Source organism: Pyricularia oryzae, chromosome 4 (assembly GCF_000002495.2).
Source record: "Pyricularia oryzae 70-15 chromosome 4, whole genome shotgun sequence".
NCBI classification, from domain to species: Eukaryota; Fungi; Ascomycota; class Sordariomycetes; order Magnaporthales; family Pyriculariaceae; genus Pyricularia; species Pyricularia oryzae.
Genome location: NC_017851.1, coordinates 1918130 through 1939915, shown reverse-complemented (window position 1 = coordinate 1939915; position 21786 = coordinate 1918130). Strand labels below are relative to the sequence as shown.

The window sequence follows — 21786 nt, the reverse complement described above, 5'->3', positions numbered from 1 at the left end:
GACGGTATGCGACGATCGAAGATATTATATGGCATCTATGACGCCTTACAGCAACGCAAATCAAACACAGAGAAACAAACAAGATTACCAGGTCTTTGTTTACTCGTAATATTTTGTTGCCATTCTTCCTAACCGGCTTGGCTAGCCAGTGCTAAAAACTCCAGTCTCGAATATTTTTCGAGGTACAAAGGAAACCATCCAAAAACGCGTTTCGTAGATACTTCATACATACAGATAACAAAAAATAAGACAGTCGGAGAAAGTTTACAGCTTCATGCCCATCATCTTGGCCACACGCATACTCTGCCGTATGCTGAGGTCGAGCATGATCTCCTCACTGCCACCAGGGATGGCGTACGCCCTGACGTCGCGGTACAGCCTCTCAACCTTTGCACCCTGGCCGCCGCGCGAGTAGCTCAGACCTCCAAAGATCTGGCTGGCCTCGCGGGCGCAGAACTCGAACGTCACCGTGGCCTGGGCCTTGAGGCCGGCGATGGGACCACCCAGCAGCATCATGGCCTGGGTGTCGTCCATCTTCTCGCACTGGTAGACGACGCTCTCGAGCCAGTTGTACGTGGCCTCGATCTGTCGCGCCATGTGGGCCAGCTTGTAGCGGATGACGGGGTGCTCGATCAGCCGCTTGCCAAAGGTGCGGCGCTTGTTGGCGTACTTGACCGACTCCTCGAAGCAGACGCGCGAGAAGCGCACGCACTGGATGATGATGCCGATGCGCTCGTGGTTGAAGTTGGTCATGATGCAGGGGAAACCCTTGTTCTCCTTTCCGAGAAGGTTCTCCACCGGAACCTTGACGTCCTCAAACGTCACGTACGTCGTGCCGCTGGACCACACACCCTGGCAGTCCATGCGCCTCGTCGTCACGCCGCCAAAGTCGCGCTCGATGAGCAGCAGACTGACGCCGCCCATGCCGGGACCACCGGTGCGCACCGCCGTCGTGAAGTAGTCGCACCATATTCCGTTGGTGATCCACTTCTTCTCGCCGTTGACGATGTAGTGCTTGCCGTCCTCGCTCAGCTTGGCCTCGCAGGTGAGGTTGGCCACGTCACTTCCTGCATCGGGCTCCGTGATGGCCAAGCAGATGCGCTTGTCGCCGTTGAGGATGCCCGGCATGATCCTGTCGACCAGAGCCTTCTTGCCGAACTTGAGGAGCGGCGGGCAACCAATTCCGAAACCGCCAATGACGTTCCAGACGAAACCACCGGAGCCCGCGCGCGAGAGCTCGTCTGTGATGAGCATCTCGTGGAACAAGTCCCAGTCCTGCTCAGCCACGCACTTGATAGGGTTGTCGACATATTTGCTCTGGTATTTGGTGCCCAGCAGACCGGCCAGGTAGCCACGGCGACCCATCTCCTTGTAGATCTCGGGCGGGCACATCTTCTTCTCGTCCCACTCGGTGACGTTGGGCTCGATCGCCGTCTGGACCCACTCGCGAACCTCGGCCCTAAGAGCGGCATGCGACTCGTTGAAGTAGGGAGAGTGGTACTATTCACAGCAAGAGCTTTGCTGTCAGTAAATGAACTACTAGCCAAACCAAAACAAAAATTACAATCAGTCCAGGACAACTCACGCTCTGGTACCAGCCCGGGTCCCCGAAAGGAATCATCTCTCCAAAAGGATCCAGGGCCTCGGACTCCTCGTTGTTCTTCCTGACGATGGGCTTGGCGGGCTCCTTCTTGACGACGGCAGCAGGCGCCGGGGCTGGTGCGGCGGCCTTCTTTGTGTCTAATGAGCCGACCTGCAGCTTCGATTGGTACTTCTTGAGGATACCCTCGTTGTGGTACTTCCAGAACGCCTTGGATGCATCCTTTCCTGCCACGCGGGTAAGGATCTTCTTGCCGCCGGGGTGGTCATCCTGGAACTTGGTCAAGTCGTAGACGTCGCCGTCCACGATGATGTACAAGTCGTTAGGCTTGTTGTGCGACGCGACGTCGCTTGTGGTGAAAACCTTGGACATTGTGCAGGCGGGCCGGGCCTATCTACGTTCTGCAGGGATGGTTGGTCTTGTTAATCACAATGGCGGTCGACTTTGGATGGTGGTCGACCTTTGGTGTGTATGGCGGATAGATAGCGCTGAAGAATGGAGGGAAGAAATAGGTTCTAGTCAGCGATTTGCTTCACACCAGCGCTCCGGTGGCATTTAAATCTAGTCGACGGCTCTGGTCGGCATTGATACAATTTGCATGTGAGACCAACTGGACTGGGACCACTTAGCTTACCTGCTGATTAAGGTAAGGCAGGGCAGGGCAATACATAAGAGGCGCTACGCGACACGCTTGAACTCCTTTATGACCACTTGACTCGATTCAGACTCGGCTGTGGGGTAAAATGGCCCACCAGGCACGCTAGGTGGTACTACCCAGGCAGGGTGGAAAGCTACACAATGGCGCAAAGCTGGGGATGAATCCGGGGCATGGCCCAGTTTCGGCCAATTGTCCAGGCTTGTCAAATCTCATCGTCAGCTCACGGAGGTTGGCAGAGGTCAGGCGGACATTTTCCAATTATGTTCCGCCCGCTTTTGGCATCCCTGGACGGGGGACTGTCAATAAATGCTTCATGCATCGCAGATGCAACCGTGGGCATGGGCTTGCTGCGGCTCCAAACTCGGGCCTGTTTGCAAATGCGATTGGCATGTGATTGAAACTGCCGATTCAGCCAAGGCGAACGCGTTCCCGCCTGATGTCACTGTGGTCTGGGTTGCGGCGGACCAATTGAACCGCTCACATTGCTAACTAACTGCTTCTGCGTGGGTCTGCCGAGGTACGAGCCGGGGTGGTTTCAGATGGTTGATGCTTGAGATGCGAACTTGCTATTTACGCGATACGCATTGTGAATTTGATCCTGGTGAAAGAGATTTTCAACATTCTCAAGAGTACTGACAAAAATGAAACTGAATCTGGGAGTGAAATCAAAATAAATAGAGATTACTTCGTAAAACGACATAAAAATACCTAAGCCCATCGCAGCGCTAGCGAGGTGGTAACAAAACCCGTAGACATTTCCTTGGTTTCCACAACGCCAAACTCCAGTCTTTTTGTGCACCGACCAAAAAAAAAAAGCACGACAAAAAAATACAAAGTGCATCTCATACCCCGGTACTCAGCACTGATCCCATCCGACTAGTCGGAAGAGATTGTGGGACTACGCGGATTAAGCTGTACCACGAGGTCTGGCTTTTGCCTTTGCCTTCTCCTTCTTTTCAGCCTTGAGCTTCTTCTTTGCCTCCTCGGCCTTCACCTCAAGCTTGCGCTTGTGTGCTTTCTGTTCCTCCGCAGTTCGTGCGACCGGCTTGAAGAAACCCTCGAGGCGTTGTTGTTGAGACGTGCCGAGGGCCTTTTCCAGTCTCAATGCACCGGGCCTGACGCGATCCTCGGAGAATCCTTTCTCTGTGACCAAATACTTGACCAAACCCTCGACGTCTGGCTTCTCCCACTTGAAATTGCAATCCGGGTGGTCGGCGGGGTGGACAGCAGGGTTGAAGAACAAATCCCGTGCGTCTTCGAATGGCCAGTCTTCGGGGACTGTGTATTTCAACTCGCCCTTCTTCATCTTCTCCACAATAGTCTCGAGTGATCCATGCTCGCGAATGAGCTTGAGTGCAGTGCTAGGTCCAACTTTAGGGATTGGGTCGAGGTAATCGCAGCCAAGGAGGATACAGAGATCAACAAACTGTTTGTTAAAAGAGTCAGCAGGTCGCTCTTGATAAACATTCACCATGTCAGAAGTGCATCTTACCTGCTTCCTGTCCATGTCAAGACCCTCGAGAACTTTGTCGACATGAATCTCCTGGATCGGTTCCTTGCGTGCCTCGGAGAAGGTGAGATGGCGGAGGAGAATTGGGGAGTCGAAACATAGGGTATCCATGTCTTCACTGGCTGCGGCAAAGACCTTGCCAGCTCGTGCGAGAACAGCACACTGGGCCTCAGCCTCAGTCGGTGCGATAATGTAGGGGATTCCCATAAGCTTCAGCAGCTGCCGGCATTCCTCGTTGTGCTCCCTCGTAACCCGGACCGTCCTCCGTGAGAATTTCTCCACGTCCTCGGCGGTACCGGTCTCTCTAGCCTCCTCAAGACCTTCGAGCGCTTCCTGTTTTCTCTGGTATCGACGAGCAAGCTCACCGGACTTGAGCTTTGGAGGGGCGCCATCGAATACATAGAGTGGCTTGATGCCGTTGTCAACCATTCGCAATGTCCGGTAGAACATGCCCATGAGGTGAGATGTTGTTTGACCGTCTTCATTTGTGAGCATTTCGCCATTGGATCGGACTGCAATGAGGAACGAGTAGATGCTCATGGAACTGGAGTGAGCAAATTCATCGGGTCAGTATTATCATCGCCAGCGTAGTGCGTTTTCAGGAGGGAGTGTTGAGCATACGCATCCTGCAAAGATTTGTCAGTACGTTATTCAGGGAGTAGATGTGAGATTTGGGTGGAAAGATAGGACATACAATGGCCACTTTGCGACCAAATTGGTTCTTGATTTCTCCGGTTTTGATCGCAGCCGGAGCATTCTCCTTGATAATGGTGAAAAGCTGTTTAATACCCATCTTGACAGGTGCTGCAGTACAATTGCAGATAAATGACAGGCGTGAAGAATTTCAAGATAGGCCTTGACAGAATCAGATGCGGCAGTCTGATGGCGATGGAAAGAAAAGGGTTGGTTGGTTAGGTCGTTTGGGATCGTCCAACACGGAAGGTAATCGTGATGTCAGCTACTGCTGCGAAAAAGTGCCCGCCGCGAAGGCGCGTTGAGTCGCGACTTTGACGCGTCAGGAGCCTGCTATCACGTGAAGGGGTTTAATTGGTCCCACTTCGAGAGCAATGACAACCCCGCCATCTTGATCTCTTCAGGGAAATCGTAGAACCGGTCAACCACACTGTTGATCTTTGTCGAAGCGCCCATTGCTGACCACGTACACGCTGACATGCGTGATTACAGATTCTGACTATAGAGCTTATTCTTGTGATACTTCATGAAACTGCAAATTGGGTGACTACGTACCTAGGTAGGTAAGTACGGTGTATAGATGTCCCGTCGCCTGAGCAGCCAGTCCCTTCATTGGAGCCCAATTCGGAAGTTACCCCGCTACAAGCTCAAACATACGCCTAAGGGTAGGTACCTACCTAGAGCACTGATCTTCCTATAACATTTTTGAATTGGCGCTTCAAACGTTAAGGCGAGTTCTAGTAGATTACTAGGCAAATTCAATTGAATTTGAAGTTTCAACTTGACAGAATTGTTTATAGGTACCTAATGGTTGCAATTGTCGGAAGTAGACCCTATCTTTGTTAGGTATCAGTTAACAGAAAACTGCTAGATTGACATGAACACAGAAGTTTCCAGAGTTTCACCGCTGCCTGCGTCATATATCGATCAGGCCATCCAAACATCATATATCATACACGCATGATACTTGTTGTACAAGCCAGTTGTCATTTATAGAGACAACGCCCTGCACGGTCCTCTGGACTATTTTGTGAATTTGTCAGCCTGTCGTTTGGAGCCCCGCTAATGTGCCTCGCGGCCTGTTGATCTTCCTTTCACCGTCGCTGAATTTGTAACCAGGAGGAGATTATTGATCGGAGTTAGGAGAAGAAGAAATGCCACGCAGTAGAGTGATGCTGCCGAGACCCGACAGGAGGGACATGCCGGGTCGACGATATAAAGCCGTAACCCCCGCAGTGTAGAAGGGTAGAGCCGCAGGTAGAACTGACTCGTTCTTTCCCATTTTAATTGTTTGAGAACAATCCGTCGTATAAGGTAGTCACCAATCCCCCGTCTTCGCAACTAAAAACCCAAAGACACCCTGCACCGTGCCGTCTTCATTTTCCTCAACACTTCACACCAAATCCCCTCTGTCACAGGATCACCCACCATCACGCATTCTTGACTTTCCAATCCACAATAATCCATCTACAAAATGACCGGCATTAGCTTGTACGACGCTTCCGTCCCCGTCTTCACCCGGGGTGTCGAGTCCTTGAAAGCCATCCTGGCCAAGGCGGAAGAGCATGCTGCCTCAGAGGGCGTCAGTATTGACAGCTACGTCGGCGAGAAGCTCACCGAGAGCATGCTTCCCCTTTCTTTCCAGGTTCAGGTGGTCTCAAACACGGTCAAGAAGTTCCTCTGGCGCGTGACTGGCGTAGAGACTGAGGCCTGGGAGGATAACGAGACCACCATGGAGCAGCTCAAGGCTCGCATCCAGAAGACGCTTGATCTTCTGGCATCAGCGGATGCCAAGGCCTTCCAGGGCAAGGAGGAGACGAATGTTGAACTGTAAGTCAAGGGCGAGGAGACATGGGTTAATGCAGCGGTGTCAATTCTAATATCTGGTCTCATATCTAGTCAAATGGGCAAGATGGGAAGCAAGAACCTCCCGGCCAAGGACTACCTTCTCAGATACGCCATGCCCAACTTCTTTTTCCACGTTCAGGTGAGTTCGGATAACTGTCTCAGCTCGGTCAAGGTATCACGGAAACAGCTAACCATTCTTTCAGACTGCCTACTGCATCTTGCGAGCAAAGGGTGTACCCTTGGGCAAGACAGACTATCTTGCCTCTCACTTCGCCGGCACTCAGTAATGAGCTCTAGAAGGCAATCATGCCTTACATGTACTTTGGGTCGAGTCGCTTCAGTATTCGGTGTTGCTTTCGCGGAGGTTACCGGGAGCAATGATTTGGCAAGGACTAGCATAGCGCCCATAGACTGTCATGCCATGGTACAACAAAGCAGTTAGCCAGACTCGTCAAAAATATAACGTTATAAAGATGCTCAACCGCCAAGAGAAATCGGCGGGGATCAGTAAGCTGCGATCTCGGTAGACGTCTTATTCCAAAACTAGACCTAGCCTAAGATTTAAATCTAACACGCAGGTTCTAATTTGATTTTCTGTCTTTCAAGCTCCATATTTCTATGTGTATCAATTTCTCGACCTCGCTTCATCTCCTTCTGAGCTACCAACACAGCTCTTGACGTGTTATGAGGTGCGTAAATCACCCTGGCCCCTCTCAGTCAAAGATAATACTACTGCATAGCTCAAATCATCCTTTCAGAAACAGTGTTCAATATCCAGAAACGGAAATCTTTAGCGAGTCCCCCAAAGGTATTTACCAGGCCGTCTTCAACGACGGTTATAGTCTTCCATGAAGTCATGTCTCAGTATCAAGACGTTGAGCCACCACAGGACCTCAAGCTCCATCTGATCTTTTGCGGGGATTGATGTAAGGGTTAAGCCTACTTTTCTGCGACAGATTTTCCAGCCCTACCTACGTAAGGTATGTAGCATCAGAAGCACAGAATTGGAGTAATTTCCTCTTTCGGACGCCGATCGGTCGGAGGCAAGGAGGCCGATATCCCCAGCCAAAGAACCAGGATCGGTGTCATTTCCGCCAACAGATCTCATTAAAACTGCCAATTTCTGTCTTGAAGGGCTTCGACCCCGCTATTTAAGCCTGCCAACATGCGCATCAAGCACCCTGGAGAACGACCATGCATCTTGGTATGTTGGGGGCAACTCAGGGAAGCACAGTAGGTGGTTCCTTCCCCGCATTCAGCGCCCCGGTCAATGTCAACTTCCCCTCACGATGCCATACGATTCGCTGCATTTTCTCAACTTTGATCAGCGGTGAAACCATGCAGATATTTCCAACGTTACTTGCCCAGACCAAACGTGGGACCTTGCAGAAAGTCCGTCGCCTGTGCGACTGACCTTTTGTTGCATTTCTTGATGGAACGTTGGGTCTGAGCATGGCCGTAGCAGCATGACTGCCTGCCTACTTAAAGACGCCCATTCTGCACCGGGCGCACAAGGCGAGCCCAGGATGGCAAGCCTGGTGGCAGGTCCTGTGGAACATTCGTCGCAAACCCGGTAAATTCTGAAAAAAAGAAGATTCCAAGACATCTCAGCGGCCATGGGTATCATTGGCAAAAAAGAAGAATTCTCCGACGATGATCGCCTCAGCAAGATTGCTGAGGCAGATACCAAACCATGGTACAAGAAACCGAACTTGAGGTTCTTGTACCTCATCCTCGTCCCCACTGGACTTGGAGTGGAATGGACTTCGGGTTTTGACTCCTCCATGATGAACAGTCTTCAGGCTGTACCATCGTGGGTCGCATGTATGTTCACTCTGGGCGCAAGGCTTCAGGCGATTGGCTGTTATCCCACCTTTGGTAACTGACTTTGCGTGACGAATAGACTTTGACAACCCTACGTCCTCACGTCTCGGGCTTCTCAACGCCATGTACTCGCTCGGCGCCCTGATGGCAATCCCCTTTATACCGTCTGTTTCGCAGTGGCTTGGCCGCCGCTGGACCATCGTCGCTGCTTCACTTATCATGTGCTTGGGGGCAGGACTCCAGACCGGTGCTGTCAACCAGGACATGTTTTTGGCCTCGCGTTGGGTCCTGGGATTCGGTATCCCTTTTGCAATCGTCAACGCATCATCCATGCTAGGAGAGTTGAGCTATGCCAAGGAGAGGCCTGTTATGACTTCGTATGCCTTCCCTGGACTTCCACCGGCTATTTCGTCTACCCCTAGCCCCTGATGCAAGAATGTTAACCCCGAGAGATAGGCTCTTCAACGCGTCCTGGTTTGTCGGTGCAATCATCGCCGCTGGCACGACATACGGGTCTTTCAAAATGAACACGACATGGGCCTGGCGACTGCCCTCACTACTGCAGCTGGTGCCGTCCATGTGTCAGATCATCTTCATGCCGTTCTGCCCAGAGTCGCCACGCTGGCTCATATCGGTTGACCGCGCTGACGAGGCCTATGCCATCCTGCAAAAGTACCACAGCGAGGGCCAGGACGGAGAGGAATTTGCGCGCCTCGAGTTTGCACAGATCCAGTCGACCATCGCGCTCGAGAAGGAAACAGCATCCAGATTTATCTGGGCCGACGTTATCCGGGACGCCCCAATGCGCCGGCGGTTTCTGCTGGCCGCCATCGTGGGCTTCTTCACGCAGTGGTCCGGAAACGGCCTGCTCAGCTTCTACATGAAGAAGATTCTCAACCTGGTCGGCATCAAGGACAACGACACGGTCCAAAAGTTCATCCTCGGTAATACGTGCTGGGGGTTCATCAACGCTGTGCCCATTGCCTTCTTCGCCCCTCGTTTCCCGCGCCGTCGGATGTTCCTCATTTGCACCATCGGGACCGCTTGCGTCTACACGGCGTGGACGGTGGCCTCTGCGCGCTTCGACATGACCCAGGACCCAGCAGCTGCCATTCCCGTGCTGGTCTTCATCTTTGTCTATTCGCCCTTTTACAATATCGGCTGGAATGCGCTAACCTATACCTACATGGTCGAGATATTCCCGTACGCCCAGCGTGCCAAGGGAATCGCCGTGGAGCAGGCCACCGTGCGAATCGCAGTGTTCTTCAACACGTACGTTAACGCTCTAGCGCTAGATAGCATTGGCTGGCGCTACTATATCGTATATTGCGTCTGGATATTGGTCGAGATTGCGACGGTCTACTTGCTGTTCCCCGAGACGCATGGCCGCACACTGGAGGAGCTTTCTTTCATGTTTGAAGGCAAGGAGGCGCAGGCGCGTGTGACCAGCGGAGTCGACAAGATTGCTCACGCCGATGAGACGCGCGTGGAAGAGGAAAAAGCTACCGGGGACCCGGCAGCGGCCAACGAGAGCAGAGTTTAGGCTGAGCGAGATCTTCCGAAATGCTTCACAGTAGAATCAAGTTGCGGGGGACATACACCTAGGATCTATCCACTTGAATACACGGGATCCCGTCCGCTCTACCCTAGCAAAACCAATGATTGCTGGTACCAAATGCCATGGGATTGAGTGAGATCGGGGTACAGCCTCTAATTGTGATCAATAGTCGTTCGCTGGGTAATCTGTGTGCCTGTCATTGAAACGATCAGATATATCACTGAGAATCTGGAACAACAGCGAATATTGCCAAACGAGATGAGTTTAATTTCATATACACATGAGCTACCCAGGTACCTAATTGAAGCCAAAAGAAGGAGGAAGCCGAGCCCCTGACGCAAACACAAACATAGCCGTTACTGACTGAACGCTTTCAAAGCCTCAACATAGCGCTCCATGAGCACCTCGGCATCTCCCTCCTGGTAGATGGACTTTTGCAACTTGACAGTGATGAGCGGCTCCTTGGTTGGGTCGTCACTCATCTCCAGCACGACGTCGTACGGCGTCCTCTCGCGACTGGCGATGACCTCGGTGATGCTGGCACCGCCGATGACGCCAGATTCGGCCGCGCCCTGGCGGTAGTCAAACACGGCCTGGAACAGGGGCGCGCAGGTCATCTCGGCGGGCGGCACGGCCAGGCCGAGCTCCGCAGTCAGCAGGTCGTGCGGCACTACAGAGTGTGCCATGGCCTGTCGGACCGACTCCTTGGTGGCCTCGACGGTGCCGCTGAACGCCGCGGATGGGCTCAGGCGCAGCGGGAGCAGGTTGGCAAAGTACCCCATGGTCGACAGGTCCGCCACCGACGAGCGGTTGGTGTCGGCCAGACCGATCGATACGGCGTCCTGGCCGCTGAGTTCGGAGAGGAGGGTGGTGTAGGCTGCCAGGTAGAAGTTCATGGGTGTGGTGCGTAGTTTCTTGGTGCGCTCCTTGATTCGGTATGCCATTACGGGCGAAAGACGGGTTATCGCCGTGTATTGGTCCCAGGCCACCGGGGAACGGTCTTGTTTGACACCCGGCAGAGGAAGCAACGCCAGCGGCGAAGGGACCGGCGTGTATAATGCCTTCCAATAAGCGACGTCGGCGTTCATACCACCAGAAACAAACGACTTTCGCTGCTTGATGGCAAAATCGGTGTACTGCGGCGCGGGTGGCAAAGTAGCACCCGAATAAAGCTGCGCCAATTCCGCGACCAAATTCTCGGTAGTGGAACCATCGCCTGCCAAACGGTGGTAGGCAAAAACCAACAAATGCGACGTCGGCGACCAGGTGAACAGGACAATCTTGAAAGTCTCACCGGCTGTCAGGTCATATGGCTCGTTTTGCAAAGCGGCCAACGCGGCCTCCGCTTCGGCGCGGGAGGCGACGGCCTCGGTGCGCAGGCCCCAGCTGGGGGTGGCGAGGACGTTGAGCAGCGGGCTGCTCTCGCCGTCGACGGTCTTGAACGCCGTGCGGAAGATGTCGTGCCTCTGGATGGCGGCGGTGACGGCGGCGTCGAGTTTGGCCGTGTCCAGGGTGCCCTCCATGACGACGCCAATAGTGTTGTGGGAGATGGTGACGTCGGACAGGGCAAGCTGCCGCTTGTGGCTGTACTCCTGCATCAGCGACATGGGCGCGCGGCGCAGCACGCCGTCGAGGATCTTTTCGGCCTTGTCCGACTGGACCATGGGAGTCAGCGGGGTCAGGGCACCCGACTGGGGGTCCTCTGACGAGGAGGCGCCGCTCTCGGACGGTGCGGTGGGACCTTGGGCATCTGCAACGAGGGGGATGGCGGCGGGCGACAGGCGTGACGCGCCCTCGGCTGCCAGTTCTTCGATGGAGGCACCGGACAAGACGCGTAGGATTGGGATTTCGACCAGCAGTTGCTTGGAGAACCTGTGTGGTTTTGTTAATTTCAACAGACTCTTATGTTAAGCGAGAGAGTTACATACCAAGAAGCCACGGTGATGGCACCCAGCGAATCGATGCCCTGGTCAAGCAATGGCGCAGATGCGTTGACGCTCTCCTCGGGTGGAATGTGAAGCACGCCGCGCATTTTCTCGGACAGGGTTTCTGTTGCACCACGAGTGTCAGGACCAATCCGGATGACCACATGTGGAATGTCGAAGCAAACAAACAAGGGGACTTACGGCTGATAATATCCTGAACCTCCTCCATGGTCGTCGCAGCAGCGAGCAATTCCTTCACACTCAGCCTGCTGCCACCAGCGTCCGCACTATCGCCTCTCTGCTCAGGCGTCTTGAGGTTGCCGAATCGAGGGTCGTGGTAGAATTTGATAGTGTCCTTGTGACGGGATTCAAAGGCGGGAATACCGCTACCAATCTCGATCTCGGACATGTCGATAACTGACTTGGCACTGACGCCGTCGACGCCATCGACCTTGCGACCCGAAACGACGGCCTCTGCAAACAAGCTCAAGAATTCGGCTTCACCGAGGGTGTCGACGTCGGACTTTTCCTGGAACTCTGCCTCTCGTGCATTGCGAGTTAAGTAGCCGATACCCATGACGGCACCGATATGGATAGTGGAGGCCTTTTTCAGGGTTAGTTTTGCCGTTTAAACAAGGGCATTTGTGCAAGTGCAAAGGAGAGAAACAGGGAAAAAGAAAAAGAAAAAACAAAAGACTTACAGCAAGACCCTTGCTTCGTCTGTACTGCCCAAGCGATTGCAAGTACGCGTTCGCTGCAGTATAGTTGGCTTGCCCTGGGTTTCCACCAAACAGAGCAGCACTGGAAAACATGACGAAAAAGTCCAGGGGGTTTGTCTTTGGATCGTTGAACCGGTCGTGGAAGATCTTGGCACCGGGAACCTTGGACCTGAGTACTATTTCCATGGTTTCCAAGTCCATGTTGTTCAGCAGTGCATCCCGGAGCACCAGTGGCCCATAGGCGATGCCTCCGACGGGTGGCAGTCCAAATTCGTCTTTGAGCTTGGCCAAGCCTGCATCTACAGATTCAGCCTTTGATGCATCCCTATCAGATCAGATCAAATGTGGTTAGTCAATGTCCAACATGGGCAAACTGGTCAGGGGGCAAAGGGGGATTTTACATGGCAAGAACGGTTATCTGCCCGCCCAACCGCGTCATCTCGCTCAACCATTCAGCTTCAGGGGCTTCGGGGTTTCTGCTGGACAAGACGACGTGACGTCCGCCGTGTTTGATGATCCAGCTCGCGATGCTGCGGCCCATGGACTGCGATAGACCAACCAGCAGGTACGTCTTGTTGTCCACAAACAGCGTGCCGTTGTCCACGGGGCTGACCCGCGCCGGAAGCTTGGGCGTGGCCTGCCAGTCGATGACCGTGTCGAGCGCCCGGTGGGCGACGTCGGCGGGACTGGTGATGGTGGCGCTAGCGACGACGGGCGGTGCCTTGCTGATGCAGTCTGCAACGAGCTGCAGCTGGGCGGCCTCCAGCGACTCGGTGAAGACGACTGTGCTGGCGCTGTCACGGGCGATATACTCAGCGTCCCGGGCCGCACACCCGGTGATGCTGACGAGGCGCTGCCCCAGGGAGTTGGCAGACGCGTCGGCGGACAGGTCGTACAGCGAGGCGATTCCAGCCGGAAGCTTCTGCTTCAGCGCGCGGCTCGTGTCCCGCGGGTGGAGGACGATGCTGCCAGGGATAGAGGAGTCGGTGCCGGCAAGGTGCACGTTTACGCCCCTGGCCTCGGCGAGCTGCTTGACGGCGTCGACGCAGAAAGCCGGCGCCGCGTAGACCAGCACGGACGAGCCCTTTGGCGCCTCGACGATGCTCTGTGCGACGAGCGCCGCCACCGCCGACGACAGCGTTGCGGCAGTGGTATCCTTGATGGGGAAAGTCTGCTTGGCGGGCACGGTGACGACGGACGCGTTGGACTCCGACAGGGCGAGCACGGCGCCCTCGGCCGTCGTGCCGGTGACCACGTGCAGGTAGCCCAGCCCGCAGACCCGGATCGCCTTGGCGGTGGAGTGGTGGACCTGCACCGTCACCTTGGTTGCGTCCAGGGGCACGCCCAGCGGGCGGGACGTCGCGGCCGTGACCAGCTCCCTGTCGCGCAGCACGACGGGGACGGCGGCAGCGTCGACTTCTGTGAGGATCGGGCGGCGCGTCGAGTTCATGCGGTTGTTTCTCGTCATGTCCTGCTTGATACGTGGAATGTACGGGCGGCCGTTGACGACGCAGATCTCGGGCTCCAGCGTCCAGGTGGCGTTCTCGGGCAGGCCCTCCTCGAGCCGGAGGATCTGCTCGACGAGGAACTTGCAGTCCAGCTCGGCCAGCCTGTCGACGTCGAGCGACTGGAAGGGCACGTCTGGGTTCTCGAGACGCACCGTGCGCAGGGTGCCGATGCCCATGGCCTGGACGGGGTTGGACACCCAGGCGTCCTCGGTCAGCCAGAGCACGGCGGCCGAGGAGCCGAAGAAGAGCTTCTTGAGACCGGCGAGCTTGGCGTCGCTCAGGCCCTCAAAGACGGGGGCGTCGAGCTCGGACAGCACCACGTAGGTCGCCTTGGACTGCAGGTCCGGCAGGTCGACGAGGCTGGGCACGACGACGGGGGTGCGGTGCGGCAGCAGCTCGCGGATCTGGGCGAGGATCGGGGCCGACTTTTCGCCGCCGCCGACCACGACCAGCTGCGGCTGCTCGGGCTTGACGGGCGCCGAAAGCGGCGCATCGAGGCGCAGCTGCTCGGGCGTGATGGCATGCGTGCTGAGCAGGGTGTTGGGGAAGAGGTGGGTTTCGCGGTCGGTGGTGATGCTGTCGATGCCGCTGAAGCCCGTCTTTTTGAAGATGGCATCCCACTCCTCCCGCGTGGCAAAGGGGTCCAGCGTGCGGCCCTCGTCGTAGCCGGCCCACCAGTCCGTGAAGGAACCAAACAGGTACCCCACGCGCATGTGGTCCTTGTTGGTGGCCTCGCAGATGACGACGTGCCCGCCGGGCTTGAGCAGCGTGCGCGCGTTGGCCATGGTCTCGGCCAGGCAGGGCGTGGCGTGCAGCACGGACGAGGCGACGATCAAGTCGTAGGCGTGAGTTTTGAAACCCTGCTCGGCCGGGGGCTTTGTGATGTCCAGCTTGCGAAAGTCCATGCGGTCGAGGAAAGGGGCAAACTTTTCCTTGGCCTTTTCGAAAAAGGCGGCCGAAATGTCGGTAAAGGTGTAGCTGTTGAAGCCGAGCTCTGGGATGGCCAGGATGGACTTTGTGGCAGATCCGGTTCCACCACCTAAAAAGGCATCAGTATCGCGGTTATCGAAAGGGGGCGGGGGTGTGTGTGTGTGTGTGTGTGTGTGAAGCAGTCATACCAATTTCGAGAATGTCCATGTTTTGGAAGCGGTGGGCAATTTGCTCTATCAAATGCTGACCGTATTCCCATGTGGGACCACTGGTCAGATAGCTTGTGTAGAATTCGGTCAAGAGCCCGTTTTCGTCCATCCAGATGAAGGGGTTCTTGTTTTCGCGGATCGTCGACAAGCAATTCTCGCTGACCAGCTTGGCCAATCGCAGGTGGGGGTGGTACCAGTTCCTGTCGTATGTAAGTCAGCCTGTCAATTCCTTGGAAAAAAAAAGTCAACCCTCCAAGCGACTTACTCTTCGAGCAATTTGTTGATGATTTCGTCAGTGTCCTCCTCCCACTCTGGCTGGTAGAAGAGGTGCTTGCCCTCGCGCGCAATCTTGACCACGTGTTCGTGCCAGGCGATATACCGCTGGTTGCCCAAGCTGGCATTCTTGCGGTCCTCTTCGGTGCATTCCTTCAGGAACTGGCGCACAAAATAGTACACGCAGCGTTCGATGATCGGAATGACGTGCTTGTCCTGGTCGGTGGCCCAAAGCCTCTCGATGTCCAGAATCTTATCCGCGTCCAACGGACCCCACACCGTCTTGGTGAAGGGCCGGTGCTCCTCGGCGTCGGAGGGCTGCGCCAGCGGCTTGAGGTGCATGCCCTCGACCGTGTACAGGACGGCACCGCTGGCCTTGTCAAAGACCTCGACGTCGCCAGACAGGCGGTCGCCCCCGTCGTAGGTGTTGAGGGCGTTGTACCGCACGCCCTCGAGCCCGTCCAGCGTGTCGGCGCAGACGCGAGGCACCAGCGCGATCCTGTCGACGCCGACGGGCACGTAGATGGAGCGCAGCCGCTTGTCGCCGGGCGACGAGTAGGCGGCCATGACGGTCTGGAAGGCCAGGTCCAGGTTGGCGGGGTGCAGCACCAGAGGGTGCGCGCCGTCGGCCAGCCGCTGGTGCGCCATCTGGCCCGCCGCGCGCGCCGTGCTGCGCTCCATGCTGTATATGCAGCGGTAGTTGCCGCTGTAGCTGTAGCCGACCGAGTCGAGCTCCTTGTAGAAGAGCTTGATGTCGACCGGGTTGGCGTGCGGCGGCGCCGGGCCGGGCGCCGGCAGCGACACGGGATCCGAGAGCGTCACGACGATTTTGCCCTGCGCCGAGACGGATAGACTGTTCTCGCGGGATAGGCAGGACGCGATCACAAAGTCCATCTCGATCTGCTCCGTGGTGGTCGAGGTGATGTTTGCAGTAAGCGTCAACTCGGCCATGTCGTCGGCGTCGTCGAACGTGACGGCCTTGTCGATGGTCAAATCCAACACCTCCACCAGCCCGATGGGCTTATCGCCAGCAATGTGCAGCGCACCCTCCATGGCCAGGATCACGTAACCGGCAGCGGGGAACACGGCCTGGTTCTGCAGCTCGTGGCCCTGCATCCACTCGTGGTCGCGCGGGCGGATAAAGTTGCGCCACTGCAGCCTGGTGGCCGTACTGCTGGGCAACAAGGTCCCCAGAATCAGGTGCGGGCGGGGTCCATGCAGCGCCGCCTGCGTGGCTCGAGATTCGGCCCAGTATACCCTCGAATGATCCCAGCTATAAGTCGGGAGACGCTTGGACAGGTCGACGGGTTTGGTGCCGTGCACGTCTTCGACAAATTTGGCAGCGTCGACGGCACCCTGGGCGCCGAAGCGCTCCCACAGGTAGCCGAGGCAGTCGCCCAGCGCGGCAACGTCGTCTCCGCCGCGCTGCAGACATCCGGTGTAGGGCAGGTCCTCGGCCCCGACCGCCGCCAGGGTGTTGGTGGCAGGCGCTTTGAGCGTCGGGTGCGGACCGACCTCGACGGCCGCGTCAAAGGTGTTTTCGAGCCCGGCCTGCTCCAAGGCCTGGCGGAAAAGCACCGGCGACACCAAGTTGTCGGACCAGTATCGCGCCGTGACGTGCTCCGCCGCCATGGTCCGCCCTTCGTGCACGGACGAGTACCACTTGACCCCGTTGCCCTGGCCGTCCGGCGTGGCGCAGCCGCACTCCTCCAGGGCGGCGATGTACGGTTCCGAACAGGGGAGCATGTGGTGGGAGTGGTAGGCCTTGTCCACGCGCAACAACCTGGCGAACTTGCCTTCGTCCTGCAGGATCTCGACGACTGCTTCCAGGGCGTCCAGGTCGCCTGATAGAGTGACGCTGTCGGGCGAGTTGCACGCGGCGATGCACACCTTGCCCGCAAAGTCCTCCAGCTCGACCAGGTCCTTTGCGTCGTCCAACGACATGCCGGCCGCCAGCATGGCGCCGTCCTGTCCGGCGTGGACGCTGGTGAAGCCACGCAGGTAGGCGATGCGGATGGCCTGGGCGGCAGAGACGTAGCCGGCCGCAAAGGCGCAGCCGATCTCGCCGGAGCTGTGACCGACGATGGCGTCAAAGGCGACGCCGGCCGCCGCGAGCAGCCGCACCAGGACGATCTGGACGGCGGCGCACAGCGGCTGCGAGTAGGCGGCGAGGCGCACGTTGGACTCGTCGCCCTCGCGCATCAGCTGCTCCATCAGCGTCCAGCCGGGGCGATACTGCTTGGGCAGCGTCTGCAGGCTGACGTCGAGCTCGGCGACGATGCGGGCCGCCGACGGCACGCGCACCACGAGCTGCTTCATCATGGCGGGCCACTGCGCGCCCTGGCCCGTGAAGACGCCGAGGATGCGCGGCGAGCTGTTTTTGGGTGTGTGCTCGACCCCGACGTCCTCCTTGCCGGCGGCCTCGAGGGCGCGGACGAGGCCCGGCAGGTCCGCGGCGGCGACGGCGTGGCGCAGCGGCAGGACGGTGCGCTTCTGCAGCAGCGTGTAGGCCAGGTCTGTGACGCTGAGCGACGGGTCCGTCTTGGCGAGGGAGAGGATGCTGGCCATGCTCGACTTTAGCGAGCGCTTGGTGCGGGCTGAGAAGACCAGCGGCAGGACGTTGGCGGAGGTGGTGGTGGCGGTGCGGGGTGTGGGTGTGGCGGCGGACGGTATGTATTGTTCCACGATGGCATGTGCGTTTGTCCCGCCGAAGCCTGTTGTTTTTGTTAGCATGTTGACAGCCTTCAGTCGCATCACTTCTAGCGTAGGGAAAGAGGCAGAAGAAGCAAAGCTTACCAAAAGAGTTGACACTCGCCCTCCTCGGCTGGCCCTCCTGGACAGCCGGCCACGGCGTCGCCTCCCTTGGCACCCTCAGGTGCTTTGTGAAGGGCTCAACGCGCGGACTGAGTTTTTGCAGCAGCATGTTGGGTGGCACGATGCCGTTCTGCACGGCAAGGCTGCATTTCAGCAGCCCGGCGATGCCGGCCGTGCCTTCTGTGTGCCCGATGACCGTTTTGATGGAGCCGACGTACAGATCCTGCATGTCCTGCCCGCTGGAGAAGAAGGCTTTGGAGATGGCCTCTGCTTCTTGCGGGTCGCCTGCCGGCGTTCCGGTTCCTGTTTTGTGTCTTGTTGGTAAGTAGCTCGGAAGGTTGTCCTCATAAAAAAAAGGATAAAAAAAAAACACAGAAAAGGGGCTTGGATCAAGGGGCTGTACGTACCGTGGGCTTCAAAAAACTGCGGCCTGCCTTGCGGCTCATTCAGGTCCAGCCCGGCCCGCGCATATGTCGCCTTGATGAGCGATGCTTGCGCGACGTTGCTGGGCATGGTGATTCCGGTAGTGCGGCCGTCCTGGCCGACGCCCGTCTCGCGGATCAGGGCCTCGATCGTATCGCCGTCTGCGAGGGCCTGGGAGAGGGTTTTGAGCACGACGCACGCGATTCCCTCCTGTTGTCCTTGTCAGTTTTTTTTTTCTCATTCTTTTTGCTGAGAACGGGGTTTTTATCAACTTGTTGGTGAGACAACATACTCCTCGTGCGTATCCATCCGCTCCAGCATCCCACATGCGTGACCGCCCTGTGGGTGAAAGCATGGATAGTTTGCTTTCCGTGATAAAGTTTACTGTGTCTCTGTCAGCTCTTGTTTTTGGGTAAAAAGGCAAATACGGCTTTTTCCGACGGGTTCTTACATGGCGACAGCATCAAATTCGCACCGGCCGCGACTGCGACTCTGCTCGTGCCTGACCTCAGCTGCTGCACGGCGTGGTGGACTGCAACTAGAGACGAGCTGCAGGCCGTGTCGATGGTCATCTGTGGTTGACGTCAGCACAGTCCTTAGGAATCAACCAGCACAACGATACACAAAAGAAAAAAAAAACCAAAAAAAAAACCAACTTACACTAGGTCCATGCCAGTCAAAGAAATAACTCAACCGATTGCTGGCAATGCTCGTCGCGGCACCCGTGGCCAGGTACGTCGGGATGGCATCGAGATCGCCGACCTTTGTGAGCTCGAAATCGTGCGTCATGATGCCGACGTACACGGCCGTGTCGGAGCCCTTTAGCGCGCCCAGCGTCTGGCCGGCGGCGCAGAGCGCGTCGTACGTGGCCTCGAGCAGCTGCCGTTGTTGGGGGTCCATGCTCTCGGCCTCGCCGGCCTGGACGCCGAAGAATTGTGCATCAAACGTCTTGACGTTGTTTAAAAAGTAGCCGTGCCTCGCGTTGGTGCGGCCGTGGTGGCTGCCGTCCGCGTGGTGGAAGGCATCGGCGTTGAAGCGGTCCTTGGGGACCTCGGTCTGCAGGTCGCGCGGGCTCTGGAGAAAGTCCCAGAGGTCAGAGGGTGTGGACAGGTCGCCTGGGAAGCGGCATGCGCTGCCGATTATGGCGATGGGTTCTGGGGTCATTGTGGTGGGGGTGTGTGATGTGTAGATGAGATGGATGTGGCAGTAGACAGAAAGTGGTGTGAGTGGTGTGAGTGGTGGAGGATGTGTCAAACTATCTAGTTGTAGAACTAGAACTAGTTTTAGAAATAGGACTCGGCTGGTGATGCTTCACCTGCACCGGAACGAGCAAGATATCTTGGGTCTCGCAAGAGATATTCCGCGCTCGGTCTTCAACTTGGTTATAAATCACTCCGGACGCCGGTCCCGCCCGGCTCATGAGTCCACAGCTTGCCCAAGTACCGACCGAGCTCAAGCGGACTCGACTAATTATCCCGGGATGTGACATTTTGTTCGAGATTCCACATCCCGGTCCGGCCTTGGGCCAATCCCGTATCAACAAACTGCCGACTACGAGATGCACCAAGAGTGACGATAAGAGTATAAAAAATAAAAAATAAAATAAACAAGAGAAACTCTAGTATCCATCCCCTTGTCCCCAAGGCCACCAAGCGTCAATTTCCAACAGACGTACCAAGTATCATTTTTAGTGCTGCAACCTCGGAGACGGCTGGCTGCCCACCTAGGTATGTAGGTACCTATAGACAGTCCCTATGCCTCCCAGGTACAATCGCCGACTGGAGGCGGAGGAGCGAGTCATTTTACCCATTTAAACGGGGACCTGTCCAGGGCCCCCCTGCCCCACGGCAGTAGCCATCGGATGTTCCAAACGGATAAAAGAACCCAGGTGTCAAATCTACCTAAGGTTCAAGCATCTCCGCAATCCTACGTTCCCCACCGCCCTGACTGAGATCGGATGTGGGTAGGGGGGTGTGTTTATGGTCAAGCCCTGGACCCTGAAGCCGGCGTGGGGAGTACTGCTTGAAAGGAACAGAAAAAAAAAACAAAGCTGTGGGGGCGTGCATGACACCGACGGACCCCTGACCCCCGAACAGCGCCGATCACACTTACCACGTATACCATAGTACAGCGTCGTAGTGTATAGGTGCAAAAAGTGGAAAGTCAAGGGCGATCTGATCTGGCAACTCAAAAGGCTTATCGGGCCCGCCGGGTCGGAACCAAGAGGAAACAGGAGTTCGGGTCGAAGAGGCTGCGCTCAGAGGTCTTTCCCTGGAGAAGCTCGATGGAAAAAGAAGGCGAGAAAAAGACTAAAAAAAGATTAAAAACGGAACAAAAAAGATTAAAAAACAAAGAAAAAAAAAGAAAAAAAAGAAAAGAAAAGAAAAAGAAAAACGGAAATTGGCACGGATGCCACGGCATTGCCTCTAGTCTAGATTTGGATAGCCGCTCGGCTCTTGTACGTGATCACGTATGGAGTACGGAGTGGTGCTGGATATCCACAGCTACCCCTTTGCAAAGATGCGGTAAAAAAGAACCTGCCAGTGGCAGGTAGCTGGACTCGGGGAGAACAAGGTTTTTTCGAGTCGTCAGGCGTAGCGCGGCAGCATTTGAATCACCGTCGTGGGGACGGGCCTCCTGGAACGAGGGTACTGACGAGGATTCTGCCCTGTTTACATGGCTGGGATTTTCTGCATCGCAGCCAACGTCAAGTTGGAAACACCTGACATGACTGGAAGCAAAACGACAAGGGAAACGGGCGATAGGGGTTTACGACGTACAGACTAGTTCTAGTTCTAGAACTAGAACTAGGGCAAGTGAGGGGGAACTTGACTACTGTAACCAACTTCCAATATATGGGCGGGGAATCTGCAGTACGTGAACCTTGTTGGCACCTATATCTTTATCCAGTGCAGCTCGTATCTTGTTGCTGTTTCATAGGCTGGCCGGTGTTGCAATAGACGTTGGATTTTGCGGCATATGACTTACAGTGCCAATTCGGCGCTACTCGCCTCTTGCTGCCTGTGTAAGTAGGTGTGCGTCAGTTGGTACTCGGGTGCAGTCCCGCTGGCTGCGTGAGGTGCTGGGTAGACGGGTATGTTGCGCAACTCGGTCGTTGGCAAAATCTAGAGTAGACTCTTCCGCGGAGTGCGAATTTTATACGTTGATAGAAATGATTCATTACTTTCTGCGGTAGTGGTAAACAAAAACAGTCTTTTGTAGCTCCCCTGACACCCCTGCTCTGACAAAGTACGACACAATCAAGTCTAAACTCGCATGAACTCGCGCCTAAAA

The 21786-nt window shown here is 56.1% G+C and overlaps 5 protein-coding genes across 5 annotated transcripts; 2 read left to right on the top strand and 3 right to left on the bottom strand.

The window, feature by feature from the left end:
• Nucleotides 1–79: 79 nt before the first annotated feature.
• Nucleotides 80–2230, bottom strand: MGG_03418 (acyl-CoA dehydrogenase). Its single transcript, XM_003716472.1, has 2 exons — nucleotides 1586–2230; nucleotides 80–1500 (listed from the first exon to the last, which is right to left on the bottom strand). Exons 1-2 carry the CDS (start codon nucleotides 1970–1972, stop codon nucleotides 265–267), a joined length of 1623 nt encoding a protein of 540 aa, XP_003716520.1. The 5' UTR covers nucleotides 1973–2230; the 3' UTR covers nucleotides 80–264.
• A 561-nt stretch (nucleotides 2231–2791) lies between these two features.
• MGG_03419 (DNA-repair protein rad2) lies at nucleotides 2792–4726 on the bottom strand. Its single transcript, XM_003716471.1, has 4 exons — nucleotides 4463–4726; nucleotides 4390–4394; nucleotides 3751–4312; nucleotides 2792–3684 (listed from the first exon to the last, which is right to left on the bottom strand). The coding sequence occupies exons 1-4, from the start codon at nucleotides 4559–4561 to the stop codon at nucleotides 3166–3168; spliced, it is 1185 nt and encodes a 394-aa protein (XP_003716519.1). The 5' UTR covers nucleotides 4562–4726; the 3' UTR covers nucleotides 2792–3165.
• An 816-nt stretch (nucleotides 4727–5542) lies between these two features.
• MGG_13563 (uncharacterized protein) lies at nucleotides 5543–6828 on the top strand. The gene is made up of 3 exons (XM_003716470.1): nucleotides 5543–6291; nucleotides 6361–6448; nucleotides 6513–6828. Exons 1-3 carry the CDS (start codon nucleotides 5936–5938, stop codon nucleotides 6594–6596), a joined length of 528 nt encoding a protein of 175 aa, XP_003716518.1. The 5' UTR covers nucleotides 5543–5935; the 3' UTR covers nucleotides 6597–6828.
• A 277-nt stretch (nucleotides 6829–7105) lies between these two features.
• MGG_13562 (uncharacterized protein) lies at nucleotides 7106–10242 on the top strand. The gene is made up of 4 exons (XM_003716469.1): nucleotides 7106–8133; nucleotides 8213–8510; nucleotides 8590–9984; nucleotides 10071–10242. Exons 1-3 carry the CDS (start codon nucleotides 7926–7928, stop codon nucleotides 9674–9676), a joined length of 1593 nt encoding a protein of 530 aa, XP_003716517.1. The 5' UTR covers nucleotides 7106–7925; the 3' UTR covers nucleotides 9677–9984; nucleotides 10071–10242.
• MGG_15272 (polyketide synthase) lies at nucleotides 10048–19656 on the bottom strand (the record flags this gene model as incomplete). The annotated part of the gene is made up of 12 exons (XM_003716468.1): nucleotides 10048–11563; nucleotides 11620–11740; nucleotides 11818–12220; nucleotides 12318–12660; nucleotides 12737–14882; nucleotides 14962–15182; nucleotides 15248–17969; nucleotides 18052–18372; nucleotides 18477–18702; nucleotides 18785–18876; nucleotides 18944–19064; nucleotides 19153–19656. The coding sequence occupies 12 exons, from the start codon at nucleotides 19654–19656 to the stop codon at nucleotides 10048–10050; spliced, it is 8736 nt and encodes a 2911-aa protein (XP_003716516.1).
• Nucleotides 19657–21786: the final 2130 nt, after the last annotated feature.

Excerpts from the sequence above, each read along its gene's own strand:
- MGG_13563 (XM_003716470.1), top strand. The coding sequence starts at position 5,936 with ATGACCGGCATTAGCTTGTACGACGCTTCCGTCCCCGTCTTCACCCGG. Across the intron at positions 6,292-6,360 it reads GAGGAGACGAATGTTGAACT|TCAAATGGGCAAGATGGGAA; the intron begins GTAAGTCAAGGG and ends TCTCATATCTAG. Across the intron at positions 6,449-6,512 it reads ACTTCTTTTTCCACGTTCAG|ACTGCCTACTGCATCTTGCG; the intron begins GTGAGTTCGGAT and ends CCATTCTTTCAG.
- MGG_03419 (XM_003716471.1), bottom strand. The coding sequence starts at position 4,561 with ATGGGTATTAAACAGCTTTTCACCATTATCAAGGAGAATGCTCCGGCT. Across the intron at positions 3,685-3,750 it reads TTGACATGGACAGGAAGCAG|TTTGTTGATCTCTGTATCCT; the intron begins GTAAGATGCACT and ends TTTAACAAACAG.
- MGG_13562 (XM_003716469.1), top strand. The coding sequence starts at position 7,926 with ATGGGTATCATTGGCAAAAAAGAAGAATTCTCCGACGATGATCGCCTC. Across the intron at positions 8,134-8,212 it reads TGTACCATCGTGGGTCGCAT|ACTTTGACAACCCTACGTCC; the intron begins GTATGTTCACTC and ends CGTGACGAATAG. Across the intron at positions 8,511-8,589 it reads GAGAGGCCTGTTATGACTTC|GCTCTTCAACGCGTCCTGGT; the intron begins GTATGCCTTCCC and ends CCCGAGAGATAG.
- MGG_03418 (XM_003716472.1), bottom strand. The coding sequence starts at position 1,972 with ATGTCCAAGGTTTTCACCACAAGCGACGTCGCGTCGCACAACAAGCCT. Across the intron at positions 1,501-1,585 it reads ACCCGGGCTGGTACCAGAGC|TACCACTCTCCCTACTTCAA; the intron begins GTGAGTTGTCCT and ends TGCTGTGAATAG.